We start from the raw sequence: 12,129 nt of genomic DNA on the forward strand, positions 1-12,129 counted from the left end.
CACACACACACACACACACACACAGTGGGATATGTTGCCATTCATGTGATAGTAAAAGACATTTCTAACAATATTAATCTGAGGGGTATTTTTTTGTCATGAAAAAGTGAATATAGTTTGTAAGACATGCTGTCTTGTTAATTAATACACTCTTTGCTTGAAGTGTCAGTGCTAAACTTTAGAATCCCTGTGGTATTTTTGTTAGAAATATGAAGTGCTTATCACCTTTACTATCTATTTGCTAGAGAAATGCTGGAAAATGTGTATTTTATATTAGAAAGATAATTGGATGAGAAAAGTAAAATATGATCTGTGCATTTTGACTGCCCTCTACTCTCCCTTGCTGATGTTCCCAAGGCTCTAAATCCCCCTGAGTTATTCCCAGTAGATTTTTCATGGTGGCTTTGCTTCCTTGACCATGGTTTGCAAATGCAAAATGAATTTGTGCTAAGCTGGTAAAAGGATCTGTTTCGAATCAATGGCTTTCTGAATCCTCTGTGTTTATCCTACTAACCCATCTCTTTGCACTGTTTCAATAAAACCAAATGGCAACCGTATGACTGCTAGAAATATTTTGAGCATCATTGGAAATCAAAATTTCAACCATCTGAGAGGAACCAAAAGGAACAGATTCTCAGAATTCTTTTCCAGCTACATTCCAGAGAGCAGTGCTATGCACCTCAACCTCAGATCTCCGTCGTTTTGAGGGGTTTGTTTTCCTCTTCTTAAATGTTACGACCATATAAAGCTGTAGTGTACAATAACACCTCTATCAAAAGGACTCATAGTTCATGAATTTAGCAGCATTTATTTTTGACAAGTAACGCAATTTTAGTCACACTTGTCTCATACCTTTCAAAAGTTGCATACCAAACATTAAATTTTATTTAATATTTCAAAGTTCAAAGCTGTCAATAACCTTCGGGGTTTTTGGTTGGTTGGTTAGTTTTAGGAATTTCAAAGCTTGGTATTGCAAGTGAGGTAGATTTGTTGTTGTTTTTAAATTTTTGGAGCTTACAAAAATAATAAACACTCACTGACTATGAAAACTTGTAAATCTATATTTGTATCACATTTTTGTCTGAGCAGTAGCAGCAACTAACTATGTCACAGATTGTTGTCAATTGTGTTCTTGTAGTTAAGAGTAATGTAAAGTTAATTACTCCTCAGAAGCCCTTGGCTGGCTTCAGACAACCTTGAAAAGCAAGGGTCTCCTCTGAAGGCTGAGGCTTGTGTGTGGAGTGACTGGATAATGACGTACCATCTCATTCAACTCAAAGGCATCTCGACACACCCAGATTTAAATATTAAGATTTATTTTACTATAACTCCTCTGGTATAAAGCCATACACTCTAGGTAATAGTTACCTGGTCCTCTTTTCACTGCCACAATGGAGCTGTGCAAACTGTACTATTTAAGCTGCTATTCTGACTATTGCATACAATGAGTAATAAGGCCATTATGTCTGACCCAGGATCCACGTGCTTTTGCAAGTATCCATGAAACCTTAGCAAGATAACTTGCTTTAAGTAGATTAGGCCTGGTGTTTTATAATTGTTGTTAATATTGAATGCGGTTCTTAGTGACAATGAAGATGAACTGACAATAGATAGTGTATTTGCAAATATGGCTCCTGGTGAAAGATGACAGTACTGCAATCATGCAGCTAACAAATGTTGAATGAAGACCAGCAAAGCTGTTGTCTCATTAAATGAACCAGAATTGAGTTTGGATGTTTATATTCCTCTGAGTGATGTGTGCATTACTATGGAGAGAAATACTGCATTAGCTGAATTTACAGATTAGAGTGTAAATTCAACATTATGACTGTAAAAACTGAGAGTTTTCTGAATACTTGATATTGATTCCAGCACATTTTATTAGAGTATCTGGGGACTGGTGACACAGACAGTGTTTCCTTTTTGAGTGTATTTGTGTACATGGTTGTTTATGGGTGTACAAACATGTCAGTGGGAACCACAGACTAATTTTCTATTTCTTGGTCAGTCACAATCCAATATATTTTTCTGAGACATAATCTGAATTTCATCCATTTGCCTAAATTGGCTGGTCAGTGAGCCCAGAGTTTGTTCTGCTTTTTAATCTCCAGAAAGTACCACCAAACCCAACAATTCACATAGGTTGCAGAGATCCAAATGTAGCTTCTCATGATTAAGCATGATCTCATGATCAAGCCTCACAAACACATGCTTGTTTTAGAAGTCATCAAGAAACTCAGTGGCCCGTGTCAGGTACAAGATGCACAAGTGCGATTGTACCTTTAGATTTATTTAGAATGTAGATGTTAGTCAACTTTTGAATTGTCATTTTACTATTTAAGCAGAATAAAATGATAAACATTTCTACATCAACCAAGACAAATCCTCGTATATAAGAATTTACATTTTCAATTCTTGTAAGTTACTTTAACTTTACTAGCAAAATAATACTAGCAATCCAAAAAAGGATTTTAAAATTTGATCATCTTGAGAAATTTTCAAGTATATTTTTAAGTGGACCAAAAGAAGGGTGACACTAACTTAAGAATTATTATTTACATCTGGCTGGAACAGAGAAAGGTAATTCACTTTAAGGTAGAGTAAGCCATTCTGCATGAATCATTAGCACAATGTCAGGAAATTCCAGAGAGAGAGTTTCCTATCTCAAAGTGAGAAGTCCATAGCGTCCCACTCACCTGGAAATCTGATAGCCATCATCGATCTGTTCTGTTTCCTCTTATGCCAAGTGATTTATATAAATGGATAGCAACTTACTTTTGTGGATAAACCGACCATCGTGCTATCGATTTGGCCTTGATTTTAGGAATATTTCCTTACAGATGATAAACTCTGTCTGAAGATAAATATGCTATCATCAGCTTTTGACTGTTTTTAACTTTATTTTGATTCAAAAGTGAGCAATAAAATAAATCACCGTTATATCTACAAAATATCCTTAAAGTTTCCCAAAGTTCTTCAGTATCATTTAATGTTAGTGTTGATATACTAATTTTGATGAAGGTTGGGGGAAGGAGAGAGGATGCAAACATTATTCTATTTAGAAAATGTGATTATTAGGACCAGAGGATGTTAATTTTTCTTTAATATGTTAAAATGAGAACACTGGTGAAGATTCTCACTAATCTTCATTTAGGTGCTGAAGATATTAAATACATTCATTCTTTTTTATTAGATATTTTCATTATTTACATTTCCAATGTTATCCCCTTTCCTGGTCCCCCCCCCCGAAAACCCCCTTTCACCTCCCCCTCCCCCTGTTCTCCAACCCACCCACTCCTGCTTCCTGGTCCTGGAATCTCCCTACACTGGGGCATAGAACATTCACAGGAACAAGGGCCGCTCCTCCCATTGATGACCAACTAGGCCATCCCCTGCTACATATACAGCTAGAGCCGTGATTCCCACAATGTGTATTCTTTGGTTGGTGGTTTAGTCCCAGGAGCTCGGGGGGGTGGGGGGAGCTGGGTACTGGTTAATTTATTTTGTTGTTTCTCCTATGGGGCTACAAACCCCTTCAGATGCTTGGATACTTTCTCTAACTCCTTCACTGGGGACCCTGTGCTCAGTCCAATGGATGGCTATGAGCATCCCCTTCTGTATTTGTCAGGCACTGGCCAAGCCTCTCAGGAGACAGCTATATCAGACTCCTGTCAGCAAGCACTTGTTGGCATCCACAATAGTATCTGGGTTTAGTAAGTGTATATGGGATGAATCCCCAGGTAGGACAGTCTCTAGATGGTCATTCTTTCAGTCTCTGCTCCATACTTTGTTTCTGTAACTCCTTCCATGTGTATTTTGTTCCCCCTTCTAAGAAGGATCGAAGTATCCACACTTTGGTCTTCCTTGTTCTTGAGTTTCATATGGTTTCTGAATTGTATCTTGAGTATTCCGAGCTGCTGGGCTAATATCCACTTATCAGTGAGAGCATATTATGTGAGTTCTTTTGTGATTGGGTTACCTCACTCAAGATGATATCCTCCAGATCCATTAATTTGTCTAAGAATTTCATAAATTCATTTTTTAATAGCTGTGTAATACTCCATTGTATAAATATATCACATTTTCTGTATTCATAATATGTATTATGGATAGATTTAATATATACTATACTGTATATTACATATAGATTATATTTATGCATATCTATTCATGTGTATTTATATCATGTATAATCTTTTAAAATATTTGTTTTCTAGTAGCATGTTGAAATAATTTTAATATTTACATAATTTTTATTCTATACTTCCACATACACTTATGAAAGGATAAACCATCATATTTATAAATAAAAATATTATGAAGTAGTGATTTTGTGTAGGAGAAGATAATTAGCTCAAATCTATTATCTCCTTTTAGGCAGGCATTTTCAAATAAATTATTCTATTTTAGTAAGATATTCACCTGTTAGAATTTCTTTAGAGGCCAGACTTAAATAAATGGAATATAAAAAGAATTTCACTAAAGATATCAAACTTGGTACAATGGTAGGATGTGATAAAGAATCTATGGTAGGCTGAGTACTGCTTCTGACATATTAACTATGCCTGCAGATTCTATAGTCAACCAGATTTGGTATTAGAAAAGAAAGTAAAGTGAAATGGACAGAGAGAGTGTCAAGGAGGAGCAGGAATTGCTTTGCACTACATCAATTCCTGGTCGTCAATTGCTAATCTTAAGAAGATGCTTTTAATTGCCGTGGAACTAGATAAGGATGAAGACAAGGTCTCATGGCTGAACTGAAACACATAGGGAAGAGGATAAATTTCCAGCCCACTTGTTAGAACATGCTCACAAGGGTCCAGCAGTGGAGAGCCTTGATATTGTTATGGCTATAGGTGAAACCATGCTTCCACATCTTTGGAAAATTTGTTATATGAGCAACCTTACAAGAGATTGAAGAGGAGTGTCTAGGAAATGTAATTCCTGCTTACTAAGTTGGCACAGCACAATTTCTCTACAGCTGTCAAAACACAGTGTCTGTGTTTTGCTGCTTAACTAGATGATGACAAAAGGCCCAAATTAGGACAAAAGTGGCCATATTTGAGAGTCTTCCCTTATTGGAATAATGAAATTTCATGACAATTTTAATGAACAAGCTGTGGTATTTATTTATAGCAGAAGATGGGCACATAGCAATATTCTAAAGCAATTTTATTGAAGTTACCTCTGTTTAGCTCACAGTATGGGTTTCAGTTCTCTGAGGAATGTCTTCAGCAGGAATAAAGAACTCATATTTGGGCTGTTGGGATAATGTATAGAATGGTATAGGATGCAGACTAGTATAGAAGTTGGGCAGGCTTTAAGCATTCAAAACAATAAAGACATGCTTATTTTAAGAAAGGATAACTGCAGGTTATGGTGATAAAAGCTTTTTATCCCAACCCTTGCAAGGCTGATTCAGGGGATCTCTATGAGGCTGAAGTCTGGCTGGTCCATATAGTGAGTCCAGGAAAGCCAGTGCTATATAGAGAGACCTTTTCTCAAAACAGCAATAACAACGACAAAATGGATAGCCAGTTAATGAATACATGTAATTGCTTTATTGGGATGTATCATTAATCCCAACTTTAGTCAAGAATCTGGAACAACTTTCCTGTAGTCATGCAGAAAACTGAAGATTCCCAGGCTAATTCAAGGCCACCCCCTAACTAATGGATAAGAACAGCTATCTCAATAGTGTTTTAATGTTATCTTTATAATTTCATTTGAATTGATTTGTAAGATTTTCTGACTGTTCTTTAGAATGTATTTCATACTTTTTTGTTGTTTGGGTTATTTTTAGTCACGGTTTCTCTGTAGCCTTGACTGCCAGGCTGGCCTCCAACTCACAAAAAGCCACCTGTTTACGCTTCCTGAGACCTGGTAGTGAAGACATGCTCCACGACCAGGCTATATTTCATACTTTTAAAGAAATCAAAATTGTCATTGAACATGAATAAAAGTCAATGAATTTTAAATTTCTTAGGTTGAACTGTAATCAAATATAATTTCTACAATTTATCCTAGCAATATATGTATATACACTAATACACATGAGCATGAACATATATGTATACATGTTTGTAGACTTTTTTTGGTATATTATCCTAAATTATTTGAAGAAATACTCTGTTTCAAAAAGCTGGACAAATGGAATTTGTGAGATTTCACTTTAATATCTAATTATGCATGAAGTAGAAGAACATACCTTGGATAACCAACATCAAAACTTTTTTTAATTACATTTGTTTTATTTTGCTAAAGAATTTAAAGAGCAACCGTGAATGTCTTCTGACCAAGCATCTTATATCACTACATAGTCAACATGCCTGCAGACTCTTTTACATTTACTTCCAGGATGCCATAACATAAAACTACAGTATGGCTTGAAACCACTGACATTTATTTTGTCACTGTCATGGCAGCTTGGAGCAAAAGAGCTAAGCCTCCAAAGGGCTGGCTTTGAGGCATACTCATTGGCTTGTTCCTAAGTACTTCTCATAATGCTTCTCTGGGTGCTCATTCCTCTGTGCTCTGTCACCCTGGTGTCTCTCTATGTGTCTTTCCTCTCTGGAAAAAAAAGAGAGTAGATTAGATGAGGGTCACCCTAAGGGCCTCCTTTAACTTAGTTCTTCAAGGGTCTATTTGTAAATATCGCCATACTCAAGGTTTACTGCACGAGGGCTTCTAGCCACAACTTTTGAAGTAATGCAGTTGAAGCCAACACAACTCTGCATCTGCACTTATATCACTCATTGACTCTATAGCAACTAATTGATTTTCAGCACATTTCTATTATTACAAAGATCTTTCATACTGTGTATGGTGGTGAAAGCTTTTAATTACAGCACTCAGGAGGTAGAGTTAATTGAACCTTTGTGAGTTTGGGTCCAGTCTGGTCTATATAACTACTGTAAGCCAGCCTGTTCTACATGGTGAGTGCCATGCCAGCCAGGGGAGACCCTTTCTCAAAAAGCATATTTCCAATATTTTATGTTTTAGGATCCTCATAAAGGAAATACACTTTAGGCTCTTAAGACAGAGAGAGAGAGAGAGAGAGAGAGAGAGAGAGAGAGAGAGAGAGAGGGAGAGAGAGAGAGAGAGCGCATTGACTATCCATATACAGTTTCTACTTGTACCAGAAGTCTGATACATCCTACTTATATGGTGATTTGAAAACTCATTAGAGAATTTCCATTTACTAAGAGAATTGCATGAACCTTTTATATTATTAACTATATTAACTATATAATGTGTTTAGTATTTTGGACAGCTCTTAGCCAAATCAAAATCTAGCTTGATATCAAACAATGCAGCTGGAAGAAAGGAGATTTGTCACAATGACACCAGACAGTCCTCTAAAAGCTACACCTCTTTCTATGTCTTCTGTCGTACGCTATAAAGACAATAGTATCTCTCCTTGGCAGGCTGAATTCAGTTACGATAAAGGTATATAAGTTAGAAGTCACAAATTCAATACTAGGCAGATAATACAAGAATGGGAGCACAGCCCTGTATGAGTTCTATGAGATGCACCTCTTTGAAGAAGAGATTTCTAACAACCTGTAGTGGATGTGAAGGATTGGGAAGACATGATTGAGGATGATGATCAGAGCAATTTAGGAAGGGAAAAAGACATATTACTGCTGCCAGATAAGTCCAGGGCAACTCCAATAGAGGAGGGATAACGTGAGTGACAGGAGCAATCTCATGGATTACCGCTTTGGCAGGAACCTCGGAGTATGCGGTCAGCTTGCCAAACAAATGGAGCAGTGGAAAGAGAGTCAATGGATTAACTTCAGGAATTAAGCTTATTAATGGGTTTTCCTGCAGAGTGCATCCACCCATCCTAACAGACACGGATTCGTTTGCTTTCCCAGCTGCTGGGTTATACAGTAAAGAATTCCACGTGAGCGGCTGATGACACAGGGACTATTGAGTTCTCCTTTAAAGTGAATTGTCACTGACCTGAGGCACTGCTACACTATCCCCATTCATTTGGGGCTGGTTTATATTTGAACCAGCACAAATTTGCTTGATTTAATCATGAACTGAATATATTTGAATAGAGATGGTTCCTGTTCACTGTCTCCTCCCCATTTTTTTTTTTTTAAAGCTGCTTCTTTATTTAGGTTAAATTTTCACTATTTTACCCATAGTTTAAGAACAGGGAAGGCGGTAATTGGAATTGTAGGTAAATTAAATTCTTTTGTAGAAAGCATAATGATCGGAAGTTACTTAAAAACACCTCAGTGCTGTTCTAATTTTCATGCATGGAGCAGTTGTTTTGACAGATGGATGGGCTTTATTTTTGTAACGGTCCAGGAAAAGTCTGCAACACAGCCTGATCTGCGCTACGTAGCTCTATCTGTGATGTTTGTTTTTGATTCATTCTGCTTTCAGCTCCTATGTCTTTTTCAAGGATAGATATTTTCTTTACATTTATTCTTTGGGACAATATTTTTATGCATAATTTTTCTATTCATGTGCTCCAAAAAGCCTAGATCCCCCCCCCCAAAAAAAAAAAACAAACTCAGATTCAAACAGCTTGTCATAGAGGATGATTTATCAAGGCTCCTCAGGTGTGGGCTTGGGTTTTTATTGGATTATAGCTGCTCTTGCTTCTCAACTAATGATGGTGGGGTGCTGTTGATCTGAAGGCCCCTGAGATTCACTGACTCTCGGGGTGTCAACCTGTTACCAAGTTCACCTGCGTATATCAACTGAAGTTTGAAAAAAGATCAAGGTTTGAAAAATGAATTCATTTTGAGCTGACTGCACTGTCTTTATTGCGCTGTAAATCCTCCAGTGTGGAGCAAAACCGTGCAGGAGTTTAATGCCAAAAAGTACATTACATTCTGAGTTTTGAGAAACGTCATGGTTCAAGGAAAGGTCAGAAACACTCTTCTTCTGTCTCCTCAGAGCAGCAATGTGTGAAGTGTGTCTCCTTTTGCTGCCGTGCTTCCCCCTAGTTTCACAGAATGTTCAGGCAGCCTCAGAATAAAATGAATGTCCTGTCTGGAATCCTCACCAGGCTTGGCAGCCCCAAACTAAAAAAGGGAGGCAAATGAATGACAGGATTGATACACTAGTATGTAGACATTCTCTTAAGACCAGATCCTAAGTGAATGTCTTTTAAGTTTTGGGTCCCTCTCTGTTCAGACCCTTTTGTCTACTTCCCTCTTCCACTCATGCTGAGGGTTCTTCCTTTGGCTATTTTCAAACCAATCTTGAAAGTATTTCCTTCCACTCCTTTGTTTTCCTACAACCATCATTTTACCCTCTAAGCGCAAGAAATTGCTCCGCACTCTTATTTGCCTCAACCTTTACTTTGAACATAATACTAAGGTAGCCTCGGGGCATGGCAAACAGTGCAACGTGCCAATTGGGAGAGTTCAGTGGGGAAATTAAGGAGATCATTCTAGGCCTTGGGCCAATAGGGTGGGGCTCCATTTTCCCTAACTCAGACTCACTTGTTATCAGCACACTCAGTCAGACTCCTTGCCAGGTTTCTCGGCTAGAGTCCCATGATTGATTTTGTTCCAGCAGCTTTGTAGAAGAATGGTTGTCATAGTATAGTGGTTCCCTATTTAACAGCTAATAGAGAACAAATTGAGAATTTGATATTCAATGTAGTCCAATTTTGTGGGCTTCAAGAGCTTAGGGAGTTTTTCTTGTGTTAATTATAACCTGCTAGTTTCTTTAGAAAGACAGCCTTAGTCGCTGGTAAATTGCTAATTGGTTATCTAATCTATACGAAATAATGAACTCACAAAAGCTATAGTATTAAATTCATAACAGTGGTACGGGTAATGTGACCCTTCCTTTGTGTTTACAAGTATTTGTACTCATGATTATGTTTCGCTTTTATACCACAGAGAACCATAGTCTATTTTTAAATTGTTACGATGTATTAGATGTGGATAATGGAACTAGAGGCGTTAGGTTTATATGAAAAATGGCTTGTGAGCCTTTACAAGCATTTCCCAGACCAAGTGAAGTCCTGTTCTTTTCTGAAGTGAACAAGTCTCCTCTCTGGGCCTGCAACTATTAGTTACTAGAATATCCATTTGCTTAACCAATCATGCACAGCCAATATCTTGATTTTGACATATGGTACCAGAACTCATTATTTATCTTCTTGAATATAATAATATTGAACCCACAATGAGGGATGGCTGTAAAAGCAGAATATGTGACCACCTACATGTTTCAAAGAAAGATATTTTTAAAAATTCCTCCTTTGAAAATGACAGATTATTTTTTTTTAAAGGAGTACGAATATATCCTGTGGGCAAAGCCATGAATGCTTCATTTGTAAATGAATTTATCAGATGTTTCCTTCCTCTGCATAGGCATTCATGTTGTGTCCTGTAGGGGAAGGAGGAGGTACTGATACAGAATGAAGTCTGGGCTTTGAGAACAAGGGAAGTTATGTTTTATCTCCTTTGCAGTGATGATATTTTGAAACAGGAACTAACCTGTTCAAAGTGAGTGAGGAAGGGTACATGTACACCCTTTAAGCTAGGAAATTCTTCCTCAGAACAGAACAATTTGTAGAGTCAGTTGATTTCAGAGCATAATTTTATGCCTTGCCCAAAAGAAAGAGAATACATTCTGGATTTACTTAACAAAACAGTAAAGGAATTGTTTTTTTGAAGTTTTTCTTGGTATTGCACATTATTGTTAAGAAAGCATGAGAACTCACATCTAAAACTTACATTTTGTTTTAAGTAAGTCCAATTCATCTAAAGAAGTATATTCATAGGACAATATCAGGTTTCACCCTAGAGCAACCACATAGAATGGATACCAGGCACTTTCTTGAATTGAAATGTTAATTATTCTGCAGAAATTACCTGCTCCTTATTTTATGGGCCAATGGCATTGAGACCTAAGTCATCAGCTGCAAGTACTGGATACAAATGTCATGTGGAAATGTACTCAGCGAGTTATAACACTCCACTTATAAACTCTAACCGACTACATAAGTCCAGATGCATTCTGAGTTCACACCTAAGAAGTCGCGGGTCACAGAGAAAGCTTTGAGGGCATAACACACTTCGAAGCATAATATTCAACCTGGTTCTCCATTTTGTGAGCGAGCCAACCATATTTAAACAGTAGTCTGCTTTCAAAATATGTAGTTCCATCTCTAGGGCTTATTTTTAAATATTCAACTGAAAATGTTCTTAAAAACTATGAACAATGTGGAAAAACACTCTCAATATATCTATTAGGTAGCATATGAATGCATACTTATTAGAAAGAAAGCAGTATGTATTACTAGTGATGATTAGCTTTACCTTATCCTTTATTTCTGTTCCCGTTTTCTAAATTTAAACTAGGAAGTCGCTTTTGTAATAAGAATTTCACCATAATCTCATTTGAATAATTTGTTATTTAGGGAGTTGTTTGTTGTCTGAACTGTGGAAATGTCACCCATGATTATTGGTAAAGTTTAGGATTTTTATATTTTATTACATGTAATGCTGTGAACAAAATAACAGAATAACAAATGAGCCCTAAAATTTGCAAAAGGTATACATACAAAATCTATCCCAGCATGCCTGATGCCCTGGATTCTTCTCTCAGGCTGACTGGCTGACGGCAGGAACTAACTGGTTTGCCTTTTGTTTCACAGAAAGAATGTGCAAATTTCATCAAGGTCCTCGAGGCTTATAATCAGACTCACTTGTATGCCTGTGGAACTGGGGCTTTCCATCCAATTTGCACCTATATTGAAGTTGGACATCATCCTGAGGTAAAGCTGACTCATGAAAATGCTTTTGGTTCCTGGCTCCTTCCGGTTCAAACGGTTCATTGCTGATTCCTTCAGCTCATTTAGCTTCCTGTTCAGTAGGAATGGGGACCTACTTTCAATTCAGATGCTGTTATTAATTTTACTCTGTGAGTATAATATAAAACAGTGTGGTCATCAACTCAACAACTGTGGGACAAGAGAAGGGAGGAGAACATTTGTTCTCACCCTGGATTTCAGAGTCATCCTCTAGGCATGTGAGAGCCAGGGAGGCAAGCTGCAGGTGTTCTCTGTCCTCCATCATCTGTTTATTTGTAGCCCCCCGCCCCCCCCCCCCCCCCTGCCCTCCCACAGCCAGACCTGAGGTG

The 12,129-nt window shown here is 37.5% G+C and overlaps 1 protein-coding gene across 1 annotated transcript in view; it reads left to right on the forward strand.

The window, feature by feature from the left end:
* Sema3a (semaphorin 3A) overlaps positions 1 to 12,129 on the forward strand; it is a 208,621-nt gene that overhangs the window by 67,156 nt on the left and 129,336 nt on the right. The window contains exon 4 of the mRNA XM_029535134.1: positions 11,645 to 11,764. Within this exon, the coding sequence (XP_029390994.1) occupies positions 11,645 to 11,764 (120 nt within the window). The remainder of the gene's footprint in view (positions 1 to 11,644; positions 11,765 to 12,129) is intronic.

The sequence above is a fragment of the Mus pahari genome, chromosome 2 (genome assembly GCF_900095145.1).
Source record: "Mus pahari chromosome 2, PAHARI_EIJ_v1.1, whole genome shotgun sequence".
Taxonomy (NCBI): Eukaryota; Metazoa; Chordata; class Mammalia; order Rodentia; family Muridae; genus Mus; species Mus pahari.